Source organism: Astatotilapia calliptera, chromosome 20, assembly GCF_900246225.1.
Source record: "Astatotilapia calliptera chromosome 20, fAstCal1.2, whole genome shotgun sequence".
Classification (NCBI taxonomy): domain Eukaryota; kingdom Metazoa; phylum Chordata; class Actinopteri; order Cichliformes; family Cichlidae; genus Astatotilapia; species Astatotilapia calliptera.
Genome location: NC_039321.1, coordinates 4,843,355 through 4,870,731, shown reverse-complemented (window position 1 = coordinate 4,870,731; position 27,377 = coordinate 4,843,355). Strand labels below are relative to the sequence as shown.

The 27,377-nt window shown below is 37.4% G+C and overlaps 2 protein-coding genes and 1 long non-coding RNA gene across 5 annotated transcripts; 2 read left to right on the top strand and 1 right to left on the bottom strand.

The window, feature by feature from the left end:
• The first annotated feature begins 221 nt into the window (after positions 1-221).
• LOC113013946 (uncharacterized) lies at positions 222-4,002 on the top strand. The gene is made up of 6 exons (XM_026155196.1): positions 222-261; positions 1,277-1,636; positions 1,932-2,036; positions 2,588-2,686; positions 3,336-3,373; positions 3,454-4,002. The coding sequence occupies exons 1-6, from the start codon at positions 222-224 to the stop codon at positions 3,562-3,564; spliced, it is 753 nt and encodes a 250-aa protein (XP_026010981.1). The 3' UTR covers positions 3,565-4,002.
• Positions 4,003-7,682: 3,680 nt separating this feature from the next.
• LOC113013687 (uncharacterized) lies at positions 7,683-27,051 on the bottom strand. Of its 3 annotated transcripts, none has more exons than XM_026154790.1 (26): positions 27,018-27,051; positions 25,922-26,007; positions 25,624-25,656; positions 24,026-24,103; positions 22,966-23,010; positions 22,737-22,875; positions 22,531-22,634; positions 21,570-21,614; positions 21,344-21,482; positions 21,144-21,247; positions 20,893-20,937; positions 20,666-20,804; positions 20,454-20,557; positions 18,167-18,211; positions 17,940-18,078; positions 17,728-17,831; positions 15,425-15,469; positions 15,198-15,336; positions 14,986-15,089; positions 12,682-12,726; positions 12,455-12,593; positions 12,243-12,346; positions 10,391-10,435; positions 10,164-10,302; positions 9,951-10,054; positions 7,683-7,851 (listed from the first exon to the last, which is right to left on the bottom strand). In XM_026154790.1, coding segments are annotated over exons 2-26 (2,157 nt in total). In that variant the 5' UTR covers positions 25,950-26,007; positions 27,018-27,051; the 3' UTR covers positions 7,683-7,849. The 3 variants fall into 3 exon arrangements, with proteins under 3 accessions (XP_026010575.1, XP_026010576.1, XP_026010577.1); XM_026154791.1 differs by having other exon boundaries at positions 25,922-25,964; positions 27,018-27,049; XM_026154792.1 differs by lacking the exons at positions 9,951-10,054; positions 10,164-10,302; positions 10,391-10,435.
• Positions 25,062-25,535, top strand: LOC113013688 (uncharacterized). The gene is made up of 2 exons (XR_003270852.1): positions 25,062-25,168; positions 25,266-25,535. It is a non-coding gene; the product is annotated as an uncharacterized LOC113013688 (long non-coding RNA).
• Positions 27,052-27,377: the final 326 nt, after the last annotated feature.

Here is a 27,377-nt window from a genome sequence, read left to right as displayed (position 1 = left end):
ACAAACATTGCAACAGCTGAAGCATGCACTGAAATGCACTTTTACTTACACTAGTTCTGGTTTGTTTTACATTCAAAACAAAGGATTAAATTTTTGTCTGTAGTTAATGAAACCTTTTCAGAAAATTGGACTAAATCATTCTTGCAAAACAGGAAGTCGAATGTTCCTTTTTTCTAAGTAAAGAAGGAAGAGAGGAAGCAGTTACTCATCACAGCCTCGATATGAAACTGTGTCACAGTTTGGTCTGTTTCATCTTCATTCGTGAGTAAATTTTCTTATTTAACTTGTTTTATCACTTTTATTATTATTTTATTTCTATGTGGTGTTAACGAATTCATTTTGCAACTTGCTGAACAGTTTAAATGGTTTATTCTGTTTTGCTCATTATTGTCACCTCTCGCTTACAAGTTATTGGTTTCTGTGGTTAAACACGTGGTTAAGAGTTGGGAAAAGGTCACTTCCACACATAGCTCACCAACAACACAATTTAACTGCTTAAAAATATAAATGTATGGAGAAAATAAGTTCTTAGCACAAAAATATTTTTTTATAGATATATTTTTAGTTTCACAATAGATCTCTCGTTAGACATTGGCCTTCTAATCATAGTTTCATCTTTGTTGAATTACCCAAATGTTTTTCTTTTTTTAAAAGATCAATTTTTCGTTGCCTTTTCTGGTATAAAGAGTTAGAAGTGCAGACTGGTGTTGCGTCAGACTTACTGCTTTAGCAAATACGCAGGATATTAAAAAAAATAATCTTAGAGAGTCGTTTCCATTGTTTTTGTCAGCGCTCTGTGTGCGGGGAGGTGGATAAACAAAGCACCAGAACAGCAGAAAACAATCCATAATGCAAAAATAAACCAAAACATAATAAACTCAAAACACTGGGTCCAACGGACCCAGAACTGTGACAGTTTTAAAAAGCACAACATGAACGTGTTAACGGCAATCTTCAGATGTTAAACAACAAATCCACAACCTCCATTTCACATTCAAAGAAAGCAAAAGAAGATTTAATCAGAAACACAAAAAGTCCAGCTTTCAAGCTTTTTTAAAATAAGGTTCTGAGTTTTCATCAGCCGATGGTTTGTGTTGATGTCAGGAAGAATCATGGAGCTGTGTTTGCAAATTCAAAATCAATAAAAATGTAGTGAATTTAACTGAAACTGAAAATGTTCGATCTGCTTAAATAATTTTTGGTCTTCAATTTAATTTATAAAGGTGTTTTAAATTATTTTGGGCATGTCGTAATTACTGATTGTTTGCATTTTCAGAAGCACTTCAGGATGGAAACGCTGATCTTGCTACTGCTGAAATTCCCATCCATGCAGAAAGGGAGGGAGGAAACATCACAGTTGGCTGTTCATTTTCTTTGTCTGGAAGCTTGAGGCTCTTCTGTAAGGAAAAATGTGAACAAGGAAAAATTCTCATTGAAACAACAGAGGACACAGCTCAACAAGGCAGATACAGCATTGAATATAAAGAAGGAAGCTTTCTAGGAACTAAGACAATTATGTATGCGAGCATCACAAAGCTGGAAGTGTCTGACTCGGGAGTGTACAGGTGCTCTTTGGGCAGAATGGGTGTAGATTTTTTTGATTCAAACTATGAATTTCAGATCTCTGTCAAAGAAGGTGAGTTTCTGCTGAATGTCATGAAAATGTTTGTTCATACCTGTCCAAATACTTACTGACACCTTATTCAAATAACCTTTGTATATTATATCAACTGTAAAAATGCAGTTTTATCAGTTCTGCTGTGAAGCCCAAACTATTACTTTCTTGTACGTGTTTCACTAAAAGAATATTAATGAACCTCCAGTGAACCTGTCAGTTAACTAGCTGCATTATTCATTATTGATAGCTTCAAGTGTTTCAATGCTAAATTTAATTCTGAAACCTTTTTCAACATAAACATTTGTCACATCAGCCTCCACACCAACAATGAAGATGACACCAGAGAGTTCAATCTCCACTGCTACATCATCCTCCACTGAAGCTTTCCACCACTTTCCCACCCAACCTGCAAGTTCAGGTACATTTATATTTGCATGTATGTAGATGGGTCTATTTAAATTATGCATGAGTTTATTAGAATGTGTCACATACCCACAAAGGAATAATTGTGTTAGAAGTAAGAATACATTAAATTGAAATAACATACAAGTAGAAAAAGTGCAGTACTTCTAATCTTCTAATCTTTCTATTTTTACAATTGTGAGTACAGCAGTTATAGCACACAAAAAGCCTCATTTGAACTGTAGGTATTAATGAATACTTTAATTAAAATGAGGAAGCACAGCAGTAGATAATCATGCCTAAAACCAAAAAAAACTTCTCTTTATAGTTTTCATCTTAAGGTGGACATGTAGGAGCAACTATGCTTTAAGTAATATTAAGTGAACACTTCTCTCTACCTAATGAGCTGTTGTATGTGTTGGTGCTGAATGGATAAGGAAAATACCTGCTTACTGTGAACATGCAAGCACATGAATTCACATAACACTGTGGCTAAATGAACTGGCCCACGGCCACATGCTGTATTTAAACTAAATAAACTAAGTCTGTTCTGTTCAACTCCTGTAGATCTGCTGCTATACACGGGTCTGTTTGTGATTGTCCTGATCGCCTTCTTATCAGCAGCTTTGCTGATTTTCTGCAAGAGGAGAGCCACTAAACCCATAAGTGAGCGTACAAAAAATGAATTTTAAAGCATTTTGTAATATTTTTAAAGGACTTTATTGATGCATTATCCTGTTTTGGAGACTATCCCCAACCTAGTTTTTGCAGTAAGATCTAGAAATATACTTTATGGAGACTATTTGCAAAAATAACTTTCAGTGGGACAGATTTGTATGTACCAAGTGTTTAGTGTAAGACTTTAAAGAACACTTTTTAAAAAATACTATTCATCTATGAAGCTATAATTTTCTTTTAAATTGTGTACACAGAAGTCAAACTTGTCTTCCATAGCACGCACACACACGCACGCACGCATGCACACACACACACACACACACACACACGCACGCACGCACGCACGCACGCACGCACGCACGCACACACACACACACACTCTCTCTTCCCTGTATGTAACCAAAGCACCAGATGTTCATTTATAACTAAGAACAGTGACTGGTTACAGCAGTAATTACTTGTAGTTACTATTTAGTTAATAGTTACTAGTCATTTAGATATTTATGTCACTGACCTGAACTTATTTTAGTTCTTCAGATTTAGTTCCTCATATTTTACAGAGTTTGCTTCCTCAGGTTCTACGTATTGCAAGGTTTCCTCATGCAAGATGTTTATTTTCTGAACTTTATGTTTTCAGGACCTCCAGTAGAAAATGTGTACTCCAGCATCATAGATGTAAGTTTTAGGAAGTATGAGACATGACTTTCATTATTGCTAAGTTTGTATCAGTCAGGTGGTTTCTTCTCCTCCTTCAGGACAACCAGCTGTATGAAGAAATCAGAGAGGAGTTTACACCACTGCCACACGCCCCCAGCCAGATGGAGTTGAAAGCTCAGATGACTAAAGCATCGCCACTTAGAACTTAAAACGGTGTAAGTGGCGTGATCTTTCAGTTCAGTTCTTTATAGTGAATCAGGTAAAAATAGGAATAGTCATTTTTCAGTTCTCAGACACAAAGATGAAAGTTGTGAAATAATTTTTCCCAATAAACTGTTGACGGTTAAAGATATGAACGTTTCTTCTTTAACTGTAAACAGGGTGCACCAAGGTGGCACCGGCCACCACCTCAAAATTTGCAGGCCTTCCTGCCAAAACTGTCCTGTGATGGTAATAAGTTAAATAAACTTGAGCACAGGAGAGACAAAAACACCCTACAATGAGTTGAAACATTAAATCGTTATTTAAAGCAAATTATTATAGATTTCAAAATCTTATTTGATTTTCATATTTACCCATTTTCAGTGATATCGACTTTAATAGCAGGAAATTAAGTTGACAGCGATCGTTGCTCAAGAGTTGGCAGTTCGTCTTGTAATTGGAAGGTTGCCGGTTTGAGCCCCGGCTCAGACAGTCTCGGTCATTGTGTCCTTGGGCAAGACACTTCACCTACCGCCTGCTGGTGATGGCCAGAGGGGCCGATGGCGTGATATGGCAGCCTCGCCTCTGTCAGTCTGCCTCAGGGCAGCTGTGGCTACAACTGTGGCTGCCTCCACCAGTGTATGAATGTGAGAGTGAATGAATAGTGGTATTGTAAAGCGCTTTGAGGGGTCCCGAAAAGCGCTATATAAATGCAATCCATTATTATTATATAATTCTTTTCTTTCACTCATTTTTGCCATATTTTTCAAGTAACCTGTATTTGACAACAGCATAATACAACTGGAAATTCTTTATTTGGTGGCCCCCATATGGCTGCCCCTATGAAAGAATTGTGGAGCTGCCTGTTGAGGAGAAAAGTGTATTGGAGAGGGAAAAGTCTTTTAAATTTGTATTTTACAATAAATTTGGATTCAAATTTATATTAAAAAAAACTATTTTTAATTTATGGGATTAAGGATTTCAAAGATTGTTCAGATTTTATGTCAATAATATGTTGGACGGTTCAGGACTAAGCATATGTTGATACTAATATATATATAAAAAGAATCAAGCTATTCAAACCTTTCTATATAAACACAGTAGAGTGATACCAACTTAACCTTCCCTTTTCTGTTAGTTGCTATGCTTTTCTGATGGATCTCTGTCACCCAGGTAATTATGATACTCAGATTTGCTGGTAATGTACACACACTCTGGATCCAGTTTATTAGGTTTGGGGGTTTGATGTCTTATCTAGAACCATGGTCAATTGTTCTGTAAGAACTAACCATGTCACTTCCCTTGCCCTTACTAGGCCAGACCAGTAACACTGACACTGGCCAGTCAGGCACATAAAACATACATAAAAGCAAGGATGAGTTGACTCAGAATCCATTTGTTAGGCTTGTCATTGTTATCCTCTCCACAGCATTAATAATGGCCATCAACAGTGGCCTGCGCAGAAACGAACATGGATGGATGGCTACAATAAGAGATACGAATAAACTTTATTATCCCACATGTGAAATTTAATTTGTACAAATAGTGCTGTGCATAGAAGTATTCACACAATAAAGCCAGCACCAAAATTCAATTAATAAATATGTTAATAATTCATTCATTCATCACTGATAGTTTCCCATAATTAAACTCCAGGAAACATTTAAGTACAGGATGATGTGGCTCCAGAGCTTTCAAAGTGCACTGAGTCCTTATGTGCAAAAGATGCTGGGATTGATGAGAGCTTTTAGCAGTTTGTTTTACAGTCCCTGAGGGTAAAAACTCAAGCTCTGAAAAAACTGGATAAGGGATGAATCATTAAAACTTTTAGGAGCCTGATAAACAACAATTTTGTAATATTTTGTTTGGTGAGACTAGTGCTTTTTGTTTCCTATCATTGTCATAGCACTTTTGACTTTACTGTAAGTAAGCCACACCAACTGCTATCCCATATCTAATCAAACTTTCAAGCATTGTATTATAAAAAAAATCCTTAGATCTCACTTCAAACATTTTGAGCCGTTGAAGAAAATTGAATCCGAGCTTATTTGTCAGTAAAAAAATAAATCTACATGTACTTCCCATATTCCCTTAGGGTGAAATGTTATTTCTTTAGTTTTATCAGTGTTCAAAATAAAACGATGATGATGACACCACTGCTGATGCACAGTCATTTGCGTGCAGAAGACTTAAAATAGTTTTATCATCAGAGAATTTGACAGCCAACTATTAGTGCAGTTATCACTATAGTGATTAGCATGCATGGTGAAAAGGAGAGGGGGAAGTCATAAAAATTGAATCATTTAACTTGTTGTCACCTGCTAGTCAAGAGGGATAAAAAACATTTGATAATTAAGGCACATTTAAGAGTTTTGGGCCTGCAGGTATGGACGAACAATCAAATGCAGAACTAAAATCAACAAATAGAATCTGATCATAGGCTTTTGGATCTTCTGAATGCTTCCTTTATTAAATGAATGATATTTATCATAGCATCCTTCACTGTTTACAAACTGATGCGGGTCTAGACTTGAAGATATCTTTGGTTTGATCATATTCAAAATAATTTTCTTAAAACACTTCATCACTACACATGTTAGTGGCAACATCCCTGAAGTCCTTGTTCTCAATAGGATGTGTTACAGACATGTTACCTCTGGTGTAAGAATGATTTAAGATAATCACCATAACTTGCAAACTGTGTGACGTTTGGGAAAAAAGGGCACCGTGCATCGGTTAATTCACCGAGCAGCGTTTCAATAAAGAAGCAGACATCAGTCACAAACATTTCTGAGAACCAACTGAAATGGCTTCAAATTAATTTTCACACTATCAGAATCACCAAGTAAGTCTCTACTTTTTATTGATGCAATCTCTAACTTTTTTAGTGACGTGGTTTAATATTTGGGAAATTAATAGCCTCTTTTTTCAGGATTATATTGTTCTTACAACAATTTATATAGTCTATTGTTGGATCTGTAGCCTCATCTAACACCATACTATAGAATAAACTCCAGTATGTGCATATGAAACAACCCATCAAAGTCCCTGCACTGTCCTGAGTCCATACAACACTGCAACACAGTTGTATTTTAGCACAGATTTATACAGCATACCTGCTCCTCAACATATGAACATAAGAAAGGCCAGTGGTAGACTCTCTCTCTACCACCCTTCATTCTTATTGTGAGTATAATTCATTTGCCAAAAAGAGATAAAATACACAGCTTACTGATTATACTTTATTCTTGAAAATGCTTCATGCTAGTCATACAATAATATAATTAAAGAAAATTAACCTGTCGTGGTGAAAGTAATGATAACTTAAAGACTATACTAAAAAGAGAAAGGTTCTTCACCCTCCATACACATGAAGCTTTCTTCAGTACAGCCTTATAAGCAGGCTTTCTCTTTAAGTAGGCTTCATCTCTACCTCTCCTGTGTTTTACAGATGGCTGTAAGCACTCATTGTTGTACCTCTCTCCTGACCTCCTCCATACATACAACATTTTTTGTTGTTTTTTGTGTAAACTGTCTTTTCAAGCCTTTTCAAGTAGTTTCCCTTCCTTAGGAATGGCTTCTCCACAGCCACCCTTCCACCCTGCCTCCTCTTGTTTGTTGATTTTGCATAGTTTTTTTTAAGACACTTGGCATATTTCAGCTAATAGGTCTTTAGGAATCACCTCGTTGGCACAAAATTACTATTTACGTCTGCCAGACTGTGCTATTAGGAGCATTTTTATGCTTGACTAATACATAGATGAGTGCTAAGTGGCTTAACTAACAAAAAAATACCGGAGTACTTTAAAAGCAGTCAGATATTGAAACTGTGGACTGAACTGTGGCATCAAGACAGACACAACACTATCCAAGCGATTCTGTAAGAAATTTGATGGGAATAAAAACAGGGAATCTAATGGAGCTGTATGTTATCCATGTGATATCCTTTGAGTCTGTTTTTCTTTATCATGCTGACAGTATTTTGATTGTGTATACCGTCTAGATGTACAAGTGTTTTTGAATGTGACTGGCACCTACGTGTGTGACTTTACTGCATTTTCTTATCTTCATCAATAAATCAAACAAAATATGAAAATAAAATGAAAAAGAAAAACAGGTGAGACTGTTTGATGCTCAGGATGTATGTTTATTTGTGTTTATTTCCAATAAAATCATATTTGTTAACACGTTCCAGCAGTGATGTCATCGAGGCTTGACATGCTGGTGGAAGTGACATCAACAGAGGGGATGTGACATTCAGATGTTACACGATGTGTTGATGATATAATCTTTTCCTAGAAAAGAAACAAAAGATTTAAAGTTGCTTTTGAATTTTTTTTTTTTTTTATTAAGCTTCAGTTCTTTATATCTTCTTTTACATTTTGCTTCTTGTTTTGATTGACATGCAATGGATGCGTTTTTTTTTTTTTTAACTTTGAAGCCTTAGTTTAAACCTTAACTCATTTATTTTACTTATGTTTAGTTCTTCTAGCCCCCTGAATGTTCCTTCTGTCTCATCCAAGTGTTTGGGCCTCATTGTCAGTTGTATTTTGTATATCTCCTGCTCTACTTTAAAGTAGAGATGGCACAATACCACTTTTTTAAGTCCGATACCGATATTATAAATTTGGATATCTGCCGATACCGATATGAATCCGATATCGTGTGTTTTAATCAATAAAACTGTTTTTTTAATATATTGCTGCATTTTGTATAAGTTCATACTCAAGTTTAAATAAACAACAACACTAAAGCTATTCTGTTATACCTGTATGTAAAAAATACACTGCACCCAAAATATTTCATAGTTCAGCAATACTGATCAATCTAATAAACTTAAACCTGCTCCATCCTCCCTATTCTGGTATTTTAAAGAGTACTTAGCAGAAATATTAAGCAACCTAACTAATAGGGTTGCAAACTCCCAGCAAAAAAAATAGGGAACCACCCCCCACCCTCCACCTCATGATACTTAATTGACGTAATCAACTTTAATTTGATGCAGTGTGAAAAAAGATGCACAGAAATAAATTATTTTTCAAGAATAATTAAATAGATTCAACATCTTTCTTCAACAGAATTGCAGACTGCACAGATGGTATCTTTCCAAAGGAAAAAGTACTATAGCTTACTAGGGTATATTAGACTTAACAGTTACTATATACAGTAATGGACTTCTATACATTTTACATAAGATTAAAACTTTGGGTGTAAGATTCAGATAATTATTTATTAAAAGCTAGACATTTTAAATGAGAATAAGAAAGAAAAGTATGTCTTTGTGCCCCCTTTTCCCTGTTCATGCCCTATCGGCCCCCCTGGCTAAACTTTGCTAGATCCGCCCCTGCACAGTTACCAGCCGTCAGCTGCGTAGAAAAAGATCCTGGTGTAGAAAGTAATATTAAATAAATTCTAACAACAGCTTATCAAGGTTAAACGTGCTGCGGTTGTTCAGCTGCTGGTTTCCTCTTTCTGGTGCAAAGTGGGCCAAAAACAAACAAGAGAGACGGACTTGCGACAGAAAAGCCGATCAGCTGATCATTAAGCAGTTTCATGATTGAAGTAGCAGCAGAAGAGGAAGTCGCTCCATATATCGGTTGTTAAGCTTAACGTGGGAATGATTTAAAAACATTCAGAGATGAACTTACAAAACAAACTCGGGATCTCGCAAAACTTTTGCGAGATCTCGAAAAACAAACTCGGGATCTCGAGTTTGTTTTGCGGGGAAAGCGGTGTTCCTTCCGGCTGTAGTAGGTCTCGACCTCCCGTTAGCTCGAAGCTAAAGGGAGGTCTCGACCTCACGGTCGGCTTCGAGCGGGCGTCCGAAGAATGCGGCTAAAACTTTTGCGAGATCTCGCAAAAGTTTTGCGAGATCCCGAGTTTGTTTTGCGAGATCTCGCAAAAGTCCGTCTTAATTTTTTTTTCTCCCATGTCCCCTGCAGGGCTCCGTAATCTTTAAACTTTTAAAGTTCAAATAAAGTTTAGTTTGATTTTGCAGCACTACCTTGGTATACAAAGGGTAACTAAGCCTGATGTTCAACTTCAGCTTGTCAACACAATACTGATATTTTGAACAAGATGTATTAGCTGCAAATTCTCCAAAATCTCTTTGTAGAAAAGTAAAACAGTATAAGAAAGAATCTGTCCTATTGGTTATCGTGATGTGAATGTCCATTATAAAGCCTCAGACACAGAGGTTTGACCCCACTCAGTGAAATCAACGAGGATGGTCCCTGAGACTGCTTTGGACGCTAGCAGAATTATTTTGGAGTTGTATGTGCATTACTGTTTAAGGCACTTACACTGGGTGTGTTGACCCTGGGTGATGTCCAAAACCTGCAGGACACCGGCCCTTGAGGTTTGGAGCTAGACAGCCCTGGTTTAAGGTACTTACACTGACAAGTATAATCCACCTCCAGGTACTTGTAGGTGCCAACACAGGGGTCTCCAAATACAGAGTTGCTCGCTGAGATAGTACAGCTGTTTTTCCCATTACACCTTTGATTGCAGATAGAAAGTAAGTCAGCAAAGGGTTTTACACACTGCACATTGTGTAGCCTGGTAAAAGAAAAAAACGTAAAACTAATCAAAGACAGTCAATCTGTACCTTTCAGCTACAACTTTGGTGCTCGTCTGACTTGAGCACTGGACAACTTGGAGCTGAGAGGCCGGACGTCCATCAGAGCATGTGGTTTTGTCACGGCGTCCATAATTAGCTCCGTGGATGACTAAAACCTGTCCTTTTTCTGAGGAAGAGATCATAGCATTAAACAATAACCATGTTTACATTTCAATAAATGAAATTCAACAAAGTTACAAAAAAGAAAACCTCACCACACTGAAGGTTTGCCTGAGATCCTTCACATGTTGCACTCTGGACTGAGAGAAAAACACAAAACACATTAGAAAGATATTTTGGATTAAGTCCTAGCTGCGAATGCTCCACATTATATTGATGTTTGTTCATTTTTTAAAGAAAACGAGAATAAAAAGAGGATGTTCTGTAAAATGTCATGATTCAGTGGCTAAATGTCCATTATTAAGCCTCAGTCACAGAGGTTTGACTGGCGACAGAAAAGGCGATCAGCTGATCATTAATCAGTTTCACGATTGAAGTAGCAGCAGGAGAGGGAGGGAGAGAGAGAAGAGGCACTCGCTCCTTACATCGGTTGTTAAGCTTAACGCGGGAATGCTTTACAAACATTCAGAGATGAACTTACACACTTGCTTTACTTCTCTCTGGGATCACTTCCTAGGAGATGAAATGCTGGTTTGGTAGCGAGGCTACAAATACACACAGCCGCTCTATCACGTGAGCACACTGCTCCAACGTGCTCCGACGTTATGAGCCGAGTTATGCCGTGTCGCAAGTTTTGTGAGGTGCTTTTCTGATATTTAATGGATCGGATTACATTTTTTATTTCTCTCCGATATCCAGTAATTTATGTCAGCATTGGACCCATACCGATACGTAATATCAGATACCGATACGTAATATCAGATACGTAATATCAGATACCGATACGTAATATCGATACCGATACGTAATATCGGATCGGTCCATCTCTACTTTAAAGTAAACTTTTCTTTAATATCTTGAAGTTCAAGTTTTGCTGCCTTCCTCTCTGCTTTTTGTCCACACTCTTATAACCTTCCCTTACTCTGTTCTCCATTAATTTCTCCATTCAAGTCCATTTTCAGTATTTATTTTCATGTTTCAATGTCTCCTTGATTTAGTACTGGTTGCTCATTGCCTTTTTTAGTTCTGTCTTTATTTGGGTTTTGATATGCTACTGTTTGGTTGTCCTCAGCTGTGTTAATTACATGCACCCATGTCTTGTTGCTCAGGGGTGTCTAATTCCCACTTAACCCTCTGTTTGCAAATTAAAACAACTAATTAGAAAAAAACCTTGTCCCGGTTTAGCTCAGTGGGTGAGCAGGCAACCGTATGCCGTATGGCTGGAGAGCAGTAGGCCCAGGTTTGCATCTCTTCTCCTTTCTCATCCTGCTTTCACGTCTATCAACACCGTCTCTATCCACTAAAGGAAAAAAAACCTCGACTTTTTTGTGAATCTTCAAATCAGCTATTGAAGTTCATCTTTTTTTAAATTGTTTCATGTCCTGTAATCTGTATTTGAGTCTTTGAATCCATGTTTAAAATCTTTTTTTCTGTCCAATGCCATATTTTTATTGCCTTTTTTTTTTTTTTGCATTTCCACATTTTTTGTTTCTTGTTTGTTCATCTTTAAACTTTTAAAGTTCAAATAAAGTTTTGTTTGATTTTGCAGCACTGCCTTGGTATACAAAGGGTAACTTAGCCCAAAGTTCAACTTCAGCTTGTCAACACAATACACTGATATTTTGAACAAGACGTACTAGCTGCGAATTCTCCAAAATCTCTTTGTACAAAAGTAAAAAAGTATAAGAAAGAATCTGTCCTATTGGTTATCGTGATGTGAATGTCCATTATAAAGCCTCAGACACAGAGGTTTGACCCCACTCAGTGAAATCAACGAGGATGGTCCCTGAGACTGCTTTGGACGCTAGCAGAATTATTTTGGAGTTGTATGTGCATTACTGTTTAAGGCACTTACACTGGGTGTGTTGACCCTGGGTGATGTCCAAAACCTGCAGGACACCGGCCCTTGAGGTTTGGAGCTGGACAGCCCTGGTTTAAGTTACTTACACTGACAAGTATAATCCACCTCCAGGTACTTGTAGGTGCCAACACAGGGGTCTCCAAATACAGAGTTGCTCGCTGAGATAGTACAGCTGTTTTTCCCATTACAACTTTGAATGCAGATAGAAAGTGAGTCAGCAAAGGGTTTTACACACTGCACGTTGTGTAGCCTGGTAAAAGAAAAAACGTAAAACTAAACAAAGACAGTCAATCTGTACCTTTTAGCTACAACACTGGTGCTCGTCTGACTTGAGCACTGGACAACTTGGAGCTGAGAGGCCGGACGTCCATCAGAGCATGTGGTTTTGTCACGGCGTCCATAATTAGCTCCGTGGATAACTAAAACCTGTCCTTTTTCTGAGGAAGAGATCATAGCATTAAACAATAACCATGTTTACATTTCAATAAATGAAATTCAATAAAGTTACAAAAAAGAAAACCTCACCACACTGAAGGTTTGCCTCAGATCCTTCACATGTTGCACTCGGGACTGAGAGAAAAACACAAAACACATTAGAAAGTGTAATAATTCATGTGCAGACTGATTATTAGTTCATGATTTAATTCGTAACTTGAACTCTTTTGCAACCTTTTCCTTCTGTTTCATCTTTTCTGCATCCTCCAATCTGTCTTTGAATAATATATATGAAACGTAGTATGATTTTATTATTTTTGTTTTCCTCTGTCCATTTGAATTTTTACTGTCATTTTATGTTTTGCATCTCACATGTTCCCCAGTTTCCTTTTGGTTCATTTTTTACCTTTTTAAAATTAATTTCAGTTTTATTTAAATATTGCCAAATCAGCAGTCACGTCAAGGCATTTCATACCCTTAAAGACCCTACAGAAATAAAGAGAAAACTAGTTTATTTTGGAGAACCTCCTTAAAAACAAAGGTGTATTTAAGCCAACACAATAAACAGATGTTTCGGATTAAGTCCTAGCTGCGAATGCTCCACATTATATTGATGTTTGTTTGTTTTTTAAAGAAAACGAGAATAAAAAGAGGATGTTCTGTAAAATGTCATGATTCAGTGGCTAAATGTCCATTATTAAGCCTCAGTCACAGAGGTTTGACTGGCGACAGAAAAGGCGATCAGTTGATCATTGATCAGTTTCACGTTTGAAGTAGCAGCAGGAGAGGGAGGGAGAGAGAAGAGGCACTCGCTCCTTATATCGGTTGTTAAGCTTAACGCGGGAATGCTTTACAAACATTCAGAGATGAACTTACACACTTGCTTTACTTCTCTCTGGGATCACTTCCTCGGAGATGAAATGCTGGTTTGGTAGCGAGGCTCCAAATACACACAGCCGCTCTATCAGGTGAGCACACTGCTCCAACGTGCTCCGACGTTATGAGCCGAGTTATGCCGTGTCGCAAGTTTTGTGAGGTGCTTTTTTGATATTTAATGGATCGGATTACATTTTTATTTCTCTCCGATATCCAGTAATTTACGTCAGCATCGGACCGATACCGATATGTAATATCAGATACCGATACGTAATATCAGATACGTAATATCAGATACCGATACGTAATATCAGATACCGATACGTAATATCAGATACGTAATATCAGATACCGATACGTAATATCGATACCGATACGTAATATCGGATCGGTCCATCTCTACTTTAAAGTAAACTTTTCTTTAATATCTTGAAGTTCAAGTTTTGCTGCCTTCCTCTCTGCTTTTTGTCCACACTCTTATAACCTTCCCTTACTCTGTTCTCCATTAATTTCTCCATTCAAGTCCATTTTCAGTATTTATTTTCATGTTTCAATGTCTCCTTGATTTAGTACTGGTTGCTCATTGCCTTTTTTAGTTCTGTCTTTATTTGGGTTTTGATATGCTACTGTTTGGTTGTCCTCAGCTGTGTTAATTACATGCACCCATGTCTTGTTGCTCAGGGGTGTCTAATTCCCACTTAACCCTCTGTTTGCAAATTAAAACAACTAATTAGAAAAAAACCTTGTGCCGGTTTAGCTCAGTGGGTGAGCAGGCAACCGTATGCCGTATGGCTGGAGAGCAGTAGGCCCAGGTTTGCATCTCTTCTCCTTTCTCATCCTGCTTTCACGTCTATCAACACCGTCTCTATCCACTAAAGGAAAAAAAACCTCGACTTTTTTGTGAATCTTCAAATCAGCTATTGAAGTTCATCTTTTTTAAAATTGTTTCATGTCCTGTAATCTGTATTTGAGTCTTTGAATCCATGTTTAAAATCTTTTTTTCTGTCCAATGCCATATTTTTATTGCCTTTTTTTTTTTTTGCATTTCCACATTTTTTGTTTCTTGTTTGTTCATCTTTAAACTTTTAAAGTTCAAATAAAGTTTTGTTTGATTTTGCAGCACTGCCTTGGTATACAAAGGGTAACTTAGCCCAAAGTTCAACTTCAGCTTGTCAACACAATACACTGATATTTTGAACAAGAAGTACTAGCTGCGAATTCTCCAAAATCTCTTTGTACAAAAGTAAAAAAGTATAAGAAAGAATCTGTCCTATTGGTTATCGTGATGTGAATGTCCATTATAAAGCCTCAGACACAGAGGTTTGACCCCACTCAGTGAAATCAACGAGGATGGTCCCTGAGACTGCTTTGGACGCTAGCAGAATTATTTTGGAGTTGTATGTGCATTACTGTTTAAGGCACTTACACTGGGTGTGTTGACCCTGGGTGATGTCCAAAACCTGCAGGACACCGGCCCTTGAGGTTTGGAGCTGGACAGCCCTGGTTTAAGGTACTTACACTGACAAGTATAATCCACCTCCAGGTACTTGTAGGTGCCAACACAGGGGTCTCCAAATACAGAGTTGCTCGCTGAGATAGTACAGCTGTTTTTCCCATTACAACTTTGAATGCAGATAGAAAGTGAGTCAGCAAAGGGTTTAACACACTGCACGTTGTGTAGCCTGGTAAAAGAAAAAACGTAAAACTAAACAAAGACAGTCAATCTGTACCTTTTAGCTACAACACTGGTGCTCGTCTGACTTGAGCACTGGACAACTTGGAGCTGAGAGGCCGGACGTCCATCAGAGCATGTGGTTTTGTCACGGCGTCCATAATTAGCTCCGTGGATGACTAAAACCTGTCCTTTTTCTGAGGAAGAGATCATAGCATTAAACAATAACCATGTTTACATTTCAATAAATGAAATTCAACAAAGTTACAAAAAAGAAAACCTCACCACACTGAAGGTTTGACTCAGATCCTTCACATGTTGCACTCGGGACTGAGAGAAAAACACAAAACACATTAGAAAGTGTAATAATTCATGTGCAGACTGATTATTAGTTCATGATTTAATTCGTAACTTGAACTCTTTTGCAACCTTTTCCTTCTGTTTCATCTTTTCTGCATCCTCCAATCTGTCTTTGAATAATATATATGAAACGTAGTATGATTTTATTATTTTTGTTTTCCTCTGTCCATTTGAATTTTTACTGTCATTTTATGTTTTGCATCTCACATGTTCCCCAGTTTCCTTTTGGTTCATTTTTTACCTTTTTAAAATTAATTTCAGTTTTATTTAAATATTGCCAAATCAGCAGTCACGTCAAGGCATTTCATACCCTTAAAGACCCTACAGAAATAAAGAGAAAACTAGTTTATTTTGGAGAACCTCCTTAAAAACAAAGGTGTATTTAAGCCAACACAATAAACAGATGTTTCGGATTAAGTCCTAGCTGCGAATGCTCCACATTATATTGATGTTTGTTTGTTTTTTAAAGAAAACGAGAATAAAAAGAGGATGTTCTGTAAAATGTCATGATTCAGTGGCTAAATGTCCATTATTAAGCCTCAGTCACAGAGGTTTGACTGGCGACAGAAAAGGCGATCAGTTGATCATTGATCAGTTTCACGTTTGAAGTAGCAGCAGGAGAGGGAGGGAGAGAGAAGAGGCACTCGCTCCTTATATCGGTTGTTAAGCTTAACGCGGGAATGCTTTACAAACATTCAGAGATGAACTTACACACTTGCTTTACTTCTCTCTGGGATCACTTCCTCGGAGATGAAATGCTGGTTTGGTAGCGAGGCTCCAAATACACACAGCCGCTCTATCAGGTGAGCACACTGCTCCAACGTGCTCCGACGTTATGAGCCGAGTTATGCCGTGTCGCAAGTTTTGTGAGGTGCTTTTTTGATATTTAATGGATCGGATTACATTTTTATTTCTCTCCGATATCCAGTAATTTACGTCAGCATCGGACCGATACCGATATGTAATATCAGATACCGATACGTAATATCAGATACGTAATATCAGATACCGATACGTAATATCAGATACCGATACGTAATATCAGATACGTAATATCAGATACCGATACGTAATATCGATACCGATACGTAATATCGGATCGGTCCATCTCTACTTTAAAGTAAACTTTTCTTTAATATCTTGAAGTTCAAGTTTTGCTGCCTTCCTCTCTGCTTTTTGTCCACACTCTTATAACCTTCCCTTACTCTGTTCTCCATTAATTTCTCCATTCAAGTCCATTTTCAGTATTTATTTTCATGTTTCAATGTCTCCTTGATTTAGTACTGGTTGCTCATTGCCTTTTTTAGTTCTGTCTTTATTTGGGTTTTGATATGCTACTGTTTGGTTGTCCTCAGCTGTGTTAATTACATGCACCCATGTCTTGTTGCTCAGGGGTGTCTAATTCCCACTTAACCCTCTGTTTGCAAATTAAAACAACTAATTAGAAAAAAACCTTGTGCCGGTTTAGCTCAGTGGGTGAGCAGGCAACCGTATGCCGTATGGCTGGAGAGCAGTAGGCCCAGGTTTGCATCTCTTCTCCTTTCTCATCCTGCTTTCACGTCTATCAACACCGTCTCTATCCACTAAAGGAAAAAAAACCTCGACTTTTTTGTGAATCTTCAAATCAGCTATTGAAGTTCATCTTTTTTAAAATTGTTTCATGTCCTGTAATCTGTATTTGAGTCTTTGAATCCATGTTTAAAATCTTTTTTTCTGTCCAATGCCATATTTTTATTGCCTTTTTTTTTTTTGCATTTCCACATTTTTTGTTTCTTGTTTGTTCATCTTTAAACTTTTAAAGTTCAAATAAAGTTTTGTTTGATTTTGCAGCACTGCCTTGGTATACAAAGGGTAACTTAGCCCAAAGTTCAACTTCAGCTTGTCAACACAATACACTGATATTTTGAACAAGAAGTACTAGCTGCGAATTCTCCAAAATCTCTTTGTACAAAAGTAAAAAAGTATAAGAAAGAATCTGTCCTATTGGTTATCGTGATGTGAATGTCCATTATAAAGCCTCAGACACAGAGGTTTGACCCCACTCAGTGAAATCAACGAGGATGGTCCCTGAGACTGCTTTGGACGCTAGCAGAATTATTTTGGAGTTGTATGTGCATTACTGTTTAAGGCACTTACACTGGGTGTGTTGACCCTGGGTGATGTCCAAAACCTGCAGGACACCGGCCCTTGAGGTTTGGAGCTGGACAGCCCTGGTTTAAGGTACTTACACTGACAAGTATAATCCACCTCCAGGTACTTGTAGGTGCCAACACAGGGGTCTCCAAATACAGAGTTGCTCGCTGAGATAGTACAGCTGTTTTTCCCATTACAACTTTGAATGCAGATAGAAAGTGAGTCAGCAAAGGGTTTAACACACTGCACGTTGTGTAGCCTGGTAAAAGAAAAAACGTAAAACTAAACAAAGACAGTCAATCTGTACCTTTTAGCTACAACACTGGTGCTCGTCTGACTTGAGCACTGGACAACTTGGAGCTGAGAGGCCGGACGTCCATCAGAGCATGTGGTTTTGTCACGGCGTCCATAATTAGCTCCGTGGATGACTAAAACCTGTCCTTTTTCTGAGGAAGAGATCATAGCATTAAACAATAACCATGTTTACATTTCAATAAATGAAATTCAACAAAGTTACAAAAAAGAAAACCTCACCACACTGAAGGTTTGCCTCAGATCCTTCACATGTTGCACTCGGGACTGAGAGAAAAACACAAAACACATTAGAAAGTGTAATAATTCATGTGCAGACTGATTATTAGTTCATGATTTAATTCGTAACTTGAACTCTTTTGCAACCTTTTCCTTCTGTTTCATCTTTTCTGCATCCTCCAATCTGTCTTTGAATAATATATATGAAACGTAGTATGATTTTATTATTTTTGTTTTCCTCTGTCCATTTGAATTTTTACTGTCATTTTATGTTTTGCATCTCACATGTTCCCCAGTTTCCTTTTGGTTCATTTTTTACCTTTTTAAAATTAATTTCAGTTTTATTTAAATATTGCCAAATCAGCAGTCACGTCAAGGCATTTCATACCCTTAAAGACCCTACAGAAATAAAGAGAAAACTAGTTTATTTTGGAGAACCTCCTTAAAAACAAAGGTGTATTTAAGCCAACACAATAAACAGATGTTTCGGATTAAGTCCTAGCTGCGAATGCTCCACATTATATTGATGTTTGTTTGTTTTTTAAAGAAAACGAGAATAAAAAGAGGATGTTCTGTAAAATGTCATGATTCAGTGGCTAAATGTCCATTATTAAGCCTCAGTCACAGAGGTTTGACTCGCGACAGAAAAGGCGATCAGTTGATCATTGATCAGTTTCACGTTTGAAGTAGCAGCAGGAGAGGGAGGGAGAGAGAAGAGGCACTCGCTCCTTATATCGGTTGTTAAGCTTAACGCGGGAATGCTTTACAAACATTCAGAGATGAACTTACACACTTGCTTTACTTCTCTCTGGGATCACTTCCTCGGAGATGAAATGCTGGTTTGGTAGCGAGGCTCCAAATACACACAGCCGCTCTATCAGGTGAGCACACTGCTCCAACGTGCTCCGACGTTATGAGCCGAGTTATGCCGTGTCGCAAGTTTTGTGAGGTGCTTTTTTGATATTTAATGGATCGGATTACATTTTTATTTCTCTCCGATATCCAGTAATTTACGTCAGCATCGGACCGATACCGATATGTAATATCAGATACCGATACGTAATATCAGATACGTAATATCAGATACCGATACGTAATATCAGATACGTAATATCAGATACCGATACGTAATATCGATACCGATACGTAATATCGGATCGGTCCATCTCTACTTTAAAGTAAACTTTTCTTTAATATCTTGAAGTTCAAGTTTTGCTGCCTTCCTCTCTGCTTTTTGTCCACACTCTTATAACCTTCCCTTACTCTGTTCTCCATTAATTTCTCCATTCAAGTCCATTTTCAGTATTTATTTTCATGTTTCAATGTCTCCTTGATTTAGTACTGGTTGCTCATTGCCTTTTTTAGTTCTGTCTTTATTTGGGTTTTGATATGCTACTGTTTGGTTGTCCTCAGCTGTGTTAATTACATGCACCCATGTCTTGTTGCTCAGGGGTGTCTAATTCCCACTTAACCCTCTGTTTGCAAATTAAAACAACTAATTAAAAAAAAAACCTTGTCCCGGTTTAGCTCAGTGGGTGAGCAGGCAACCGTATTCCGTATGGCTGGAGAGCAGTAGGCCCAGGTTTGCATCTCTTCTCCTTTCTCATCCTGCTTTCACGTCTATCAACACCGTCTCTATCCACTAAAGGAAAAAAAAAAACCCGACTTTTTTGTGAATCTTCAAATCAGCTATTGAAGTTCATCTTTTTTTACAATTGTTTCATGTCCTGTAATCTGTATTTGAGTCTTTGAATCCATGTTTAAAATCTATTTTTCTGTCCAATGCCATATTTTTATTGCCTTTTTTTTTTTTGCATTTCCACATTTTTTGTTTCTTGTTTGTTCATCTTTAAACTTTTAAAGTTCAAATAAAGTTTCGTTTGATTTTGCAGCACTGCCTTGGTATACAAAGGGTAACTTAGCCCAAAGTTCAACTTCAGCTTGTCAACACAATACACTGATATTTTGAACAAGAAGTACTAGCTGCGAATTCTCCAAAATCTCTTTGTACAAAAGTAAAAAAGTATAAGAAAGAATCTGTCCTATTGGTTATCGTGATGTGAATGTCCATTATAAAGCCTCAGACACAGAGGTTTGACCCCACTCAGTGAAATCAACGAGGATGGTCCCTGAGACTGCTTTGGACACTAGCAGAATTATTTTGGAGTTGTATGTACATTACTGTTTAAGGCACTTACACTGGGTGTGTTGACCCTGGGTGATGTCCAAAACCTGCAGGACACCGGCCCTTGAGGTTTGGAGCTGGACAGCCCTGGTTTAAGGTACTTACACTGACAAGTATAAACCACCTCCAGGTACTTGTAGGTGCCAAAACAGGGGTCTCCAAATACAGAGTTGCTCGCTGAGATAGTACAGCTGTTTTTCCCATTACAACTTTGAATGCAGATAGAAAGTGAGTCAGCAAAGGGTTTAACACACTGCACGTTGTGTAGCCTGGTAAAAGAAAAAACGTAAAACTAAACAAAGACAGTCAATCTGTACCTTTCAGCTACAACACTGGTGCTCGTCTGACTTGAGCACTGGACAACTTGGAGCTGAGAGGCCGGACGTCCAGCAGAGCATGTGGTTTTGTCATGGCGTCCATAATCAGCTCCGTGGATAACTAAAACCTGTCCTTTTTCTGAGGAAGAGATCATAGCATTAAACAATAACCATGTTTACATTTCAATAAATGAAATTCAACAAAGTTACAAAAAAGAAAACCTCACCACACTGAAGGTTTGCCTGAGATCCTTCACATGTTACACTCTGGACTGAGAGAAAAACACAAAACACATTAGAAAGTGTAATAATTCATGTGCAGACTGATTATTAGTTCATGATTTAATTCGTAAGTTGAACTCTTTTGCATCCTTTCCCTCCTGTTTCATCGTTTCTGCATCCTGCAATCTGTCTTTGAATAAAATAAAAACGTAGTATGATTTTTTATACTTGTTTTCCTCTGTAATAAGGTACTTACACTGACAAGTATAATCCACCTCCAGGTACTTGGATGTGCCAAAACAAGGGTTTCCAAACACAGAGTTGCTCGCTGAGATATTACAGCTGTTTTTCCCATTACAGCTTTGAATGGAGATAAAAAGTGCGTCAGCAGAAGTTTGACATACTGCATATCTGGGAGAAAATTAAAAGTTGAAAAAAGACAGTAACCATCTGTACCTTGCAGCTATTACTTCAATGCTCTCTGGACTTGAGCACTGGACATCTCTGAGCCTACAGTGAGGTTGTAAGTTAGAGCACGTGGTTTGGTCATGGCGTCCATAATCAGCTCTGTGAATGACTAAAATCTGCCCTTTCCCTGAGGACGAGATCACAGCGTTAAACTATAAACAAGTTTGCATTTCAATGAAATGTTTTCATTAAGTTACAAAAAAGAAAACCTCACCACACTGAAGGTTTGCCTCAGATTCTTCACATGTTACAGTCTGGACTGAGAGAAAAGCGTAAATCACATTCATTAAATCACAAACTTTAAAAATTAATGTGGAGAAAAATAGCTAAAATAAACAGAGACATTTCTCTTTCTAATCATTCTTCCATACATGGTAATTAAACTCATTCTCCGAATACTCCCCGGGGGATTTACACTTTCTTGACTCTTCTTCTGTCACTTGTTACTAGGCAAGCTCAAATGCAGTTAGAAGCTAAATGAATTCCTGGCCTTCGGCCTGGCCTATGTTTAAATCATATATGTCTGTAAGCGTGAATGCTGTTTTAACCTTCCATTGGTCCAAGTCACTTACATAATAGATCGGCTGGGACATCGCGCCCACCGAAGCTTAAGACCTTAAATAAACCGAACATCAACTCTTTTAATGAGCGCAACATAAAATGTGTGTATACAATGATTATAGCTGCACCTGTAATAAAAAGGTTAATATGATGCCAGTAGCTTTAATAAACATTTTAATGCAATATTAATGATGAAAGCTACATTGTAGCAGTAAAATAATTTCTTTATTCTCACACTAAATATTATTTCATGATCACAGATTTAATTTGTAAGTTTTGCAACGTTTTCCTTCTTGGTTTGGATTTGATTTTGTGTTTTCCACCTCACATTTTTAAATTTTTGATTGTTCACCTTCTAGCTTTTAAAAGTGGAATAAAGTTGAGTTTGATTCTGGAGCACAATCTTGAAATCCAAAAATTAAATCGAAATGTGTATTTATGCACTAAGTGAAATCAAAAAGAATGGTCCTTTGGTCGCTAGCATGTGTACGTTACTGTTTAAGGTACAGAGGTTTGACTCCGCTGGATGAAATTAAAGTTGATGGTTCTTGTGAATATATTGTTTGCTAGCATTTTTTTGGAGTTGTATGTGCACTACTGTTTGAGGTACTTACACTGACAAGTATAATCCACCTCCAGGTACTTGTAGGTGCCCACACAGGGGTCTCCAAACACAGAGTTGCTCGCTGAGATAGTACAGCTGTTCTTCCCATTACAGCTTTGAATGCAGATAAAAAGTGAGTCAGCAGATGTTTAACATACTGCACATTGTGTAATCTGGAAAAAAAAGTAAAACTAAACAAAGACAGTCAATCTGTACCTTTCAGCTACAACATTGGTGCTTGTCTGACTTGAGCACTGGACAACTTGGAGCTGAGAGGCCGGACGTCCAGCAGAGCATGTGGTTTTGTCACGGCGTCCATAATTAGCTCCGTGGATGACTAAAACCTGCCCTTCACCTGAGGGAGACATTAAACTATAACCATGTTTGCATTTCAAACAAATTAATTCAAAAATAAAAAGACAAACCAACAAAAAATAACCCTCACCACACTGCAGGTTTGCCTGAAATCCTTCGCATGTTACACTCTGGACTAAAAGAAGAGACATAAATTGTTTAATTTTCAGCAATTTTTTGAATTTCTCTGACAAAAAAGAAGTGACATAACACTTACAAATGTGATTTTAAGAGTTCAGTGCTAACAGTGGAGCTCAATGGCACAGACTAACATCTGTCTTTGATATCGAATCAGTATTTATTAGTAGATTAAATTTATTATTTTTTGTTATTTGGACAGAGGTGATGAACAAAACAAAACAAAACAAAAAAAGAAAGTTTAACCTTAAAAGTTGAAGCCAGTGCTAAAATCCTAAAACCTGCAGTTCCCTGAACATCCACCGGAGTCTCCCGCAGTGAGTCACTGCCATAATAAAAGGTCCACCTTTACATGGCAGCAGAAGTAAAACTGTTTTGGTCTCTATTACTGTTTATTTAAATAACAATTTTTTAAAACAATTATATGTGTGAGGTTAATTTTTTTTTAACAGACCAGTTTAAACGCTTAATGAAAGCATAAATTTTCCATTATTATGGGCGTTGGCTTTTTGGCTGATTGGTTCAATGGGACAGGTGACCCCTAGTAGGAGGAGTTTAAGTAACTCTGGGTCTTGTTTCCAAGTGAGGGAAAAGGGGAGAAGTAGTTGACACAGGGATTAATGCAGTGTCTACAGTTGTGTGAACTCTGCTGGTATGGGCTCAAATTTTGGTCAGTAATATTTTGTACTTGTAAATCAAATGTGTACTTGTGAACTGGGTTTTGTAACCTTGTGAACCAAAATATGTGAAAATTTTTATGTTTGTGTATCTATAGATGAGAATTTGTGTGTGTGTAAAAAAGATTTGTGTTTGTAAAACTCTGCACTCAACTTCCCTGGCTGTGTGTGTGTTTGAACTTACGAGCACAAATTTGGACCCAACGTCTGAGCATCTCTGCTTAGACTCAAGCAACATGGACTTCTTTTGCTGGCTTAAGGCACTTCCATATTAGCTCCACTTTTCTAACCCAGGAGGTCTGTACATCTTTCATATACAGAGTATGCTTTTCTTACCGTGGCTCAAGCGGCAGATCTGGCTGTCACAGGGGGGCTTTCTTTGTGGGGACACGGTGGTCTCAGCCCTGGTATAGCCTGAAATTTAAAATAATGAGTCTTTGCTGTATTAATAAGTGCTGTATTGCTAATTTTATAGTCACAATTTAATAGTTTAGTTGTTCCTGCCTTTTTTAAGCAAATAAATATCCAAATAAACAATCCACCTATTTACTTACACAATAGTAAATAAATGTTATATATAGTAACTGAAAACCCAAAGTGCTTTACAGTAGAAAAGCGCTTTTGGTTTCTAGTATGTTTTTGCAACACTGCAATACATCTGCCGTTTTCAGTTCATCCTTTCGTGTCTGCGAGTCCTGCATTTGGGTCCTACATCCTGCCTGCCACACAGCGTATGACATGAGCATAATAACCATCTTGGGTTAACTGTCATTTACTGTCAGTTATTTGTATGGCACATTTCACAGAATACAAGTTGACACCCAATCACATCATTTGGTTGTAATTAAAAAACATTAAAGACGTGAATCTGATGACAGATTCACGTCTTAAATCAGGACAGGATCCATCAGCTGCAAATCGTTATCAGTATTAGTACTTGGTATCAGAATCCCGAATCCAGCGACAAAGGAGGTAAGGCCTGCTGTTGATTCAGGAAACACGCCCACGTTTATTGGTGATAGTCACAGTTAACACAGGCAGCTTCCTGCGCAATTTCACGTAACAGCTTGATGCTTGTGTTTACACTCAGGGTTTCTTACATGGTTTAGAATTAACAGACAGGATGTAAATAAAAGGTCCCATGTAATCAGAGTGAAAGCACAAGTTCAGCAAATCTATTAGATCGGATCAAGGTGGCAATATAAATGTAGCCGGGTGGAAGTTCGATATTATGGGACATGCCACTGGATGGCACTGTTTTTCTTTTGGGGTACCTCTAAGAGCGGAAGGGATCATGGGGATCTACGGAGACATGCACGAGTGCTAGCTTGCATTGGTGTTATGTGGGTGTGCAATGCCTTTTTTGATCTGTTTTGAACGCAAAGTGTGCAACAGTTAAGGCACCAGGAGTAGCTGCCACCAACTTCGCCGTTCGTCTCAGAGGGATCCATATTCCGTTTTCTGCTGGATTAATGCACTGTATGTATTTGAGTTCACACTTGTATTATACTATCTCTGTGGGTAAGAGGGAAATGTACCGTGTTAACTGTTTAATCTTGGCTCTGTATCTATGCAGGAGAAGCCACTACAGTTATTTTTGCACTGCTAAGTTTTGTTTTATTTATGTTTGGGTTTATATCAGACACGAAATGACGCTAGATGTCCTTGAGTTCCAGATGCTGATAAAGTTGGGGAAATAACCTGCAGTAGCAGTGGGTTACCAGAGCACAAAGCTGTTACTGGATAGGAGCTGTCTGTAACAATTTTATTTCTTTATTTTTACAACCTTGTTATTTTCTTCTGAGCACTTACTTTATCATTCAGATTAAAAGAACCCCAAAGATAATCTGTGTTCTGGGCTGGTTAATTTAGCCAGGCTACATAAAGTTAAAAACTGGCACATTAGGATAAAAGTGACTGAAACGTGTATTTACCTGAACTCATGAGTAAACATGTTACTCCCAGAACTGAAAATCAGAAAAGAAAAAAATACTATTATTGAGTTTGAATGATTTAAAATCCAACCTAAAAGTTGTTACAAGTAACTTGTAAATAATTAATAACCCATTTAATTAGATTTGAAAAGTTTGAAGTCTTTTATAAAGGAAGATTAGAAAGCACCTCATCTCAAGTACCTCTTAAAGATAAAAAGCTTAAGAAGAGTGACACTTAATCTTTCCCTCTGACTTTATGAAAAACTCTATATTTAAATAATCAGTCTGTTGTACTCACAGAACATCCTGCTGAGTCCAGAGAGCATGATGTTAGTGAAGAGCTGAGCAGATAAAACAGGGAACCTGTGTATTTCTACTGCTTGGCTAAGAAATATTATGTGCATGCAAGACAAACACACAATGCAAAAATGAAAATATTTGCTTTATCAGACGTCACAAATATTTTTTTAAAAAGTAATAATTGAAAGATTACATGTAACCATACTAAAATATGAACCATAAAAAACAAAAACTATAAAAACGTGAAGGAAAAGGAATAATCTAAGGCGCTTGGAAAGAAAAGCGACTGGATTTGTTTGAGTCGAGAAGAAACTCAAGAAACTCAAACAAGTCGAGTCGTTTTTCTTTCCAAGCTCCTTAGATTTCTGTGGCTTAGCTGACTGAAAACTTACACTGGCAAAAATGTATAGGTTGCTGTTAGTACTCTCATTGTGGTATTTTGGATGAACTTGAAAGCACTTCGGGTAGGTTTTCCAAAAACAATTTCATGCTTTTAACAGATGTATCAACTTGTTTTTCAACATCACTCCAAGACGCAAAGTTTTTTATTTTAGCAGTAATGTGTATACGAAAGAAGTCAGCTCTACATATTTCTCACTGGAAGCTGAAGTTAGGGCATCCATAGTCACTTTCATGTGTTTAACCCATGCCTGTAGTTGAACTAATCTTATAATCTAAAATAATTGTTTTATCAGACCATTAATATGATTTTTTTTTTACTGTTTTCTACAGATATTACCAAAGGGAAGCGACATATAAATAATGTAGCTGCTGTTTCTGATGAACACTAAATCCTGACACAAACTTTACAAATAAACCTCATATGCTAATAATCACATAGCTAATTTACAACAGTAACAGTTTTGAGAATTTTTAAGTAAAATTAGATTAATAGTTTTAAATGTAAATATTATTAAGGAATATGATTCAATGTTCAGTTTTATGACACACAAAATGCAGTTTCAACTATATTTTTAAATTCACGCACTATAATTATTGCATTTATACACAACATCTACTATTATACACAAATTATAGTAGAAAATTATTTATTCTGTTTATGCTGTGATACGAACAAAGAAGTTAAGCGTTACCTTGTTAGAACGATCCAGCAAAGCTGCACAGCCAGTATCTGGGACACGCAGCGTTTATGAGTACCTTTTTGGGAGTGTTCACATCATCCGCCAACTGCAAGTTAGGAATTTGTTATTATAATAAAAAGAAACTAAATATTGAATTACACATTGACATACCCGGATGCAACTAAGTAAATATTAGTTAAGAAAACAAGGGTGTTAACTAGTAAATAGTTTAACTGTAGCATGCATTAATGTAATAACGTGGTTAGCCTACTCAATGTAAATTACACACGAACAACATTAAGCTACTCACGCAGAGAAGAAAAGCTGCTGCTGCCATCATCATCCGTCATCGATTGTGCTACACTGGCAGGG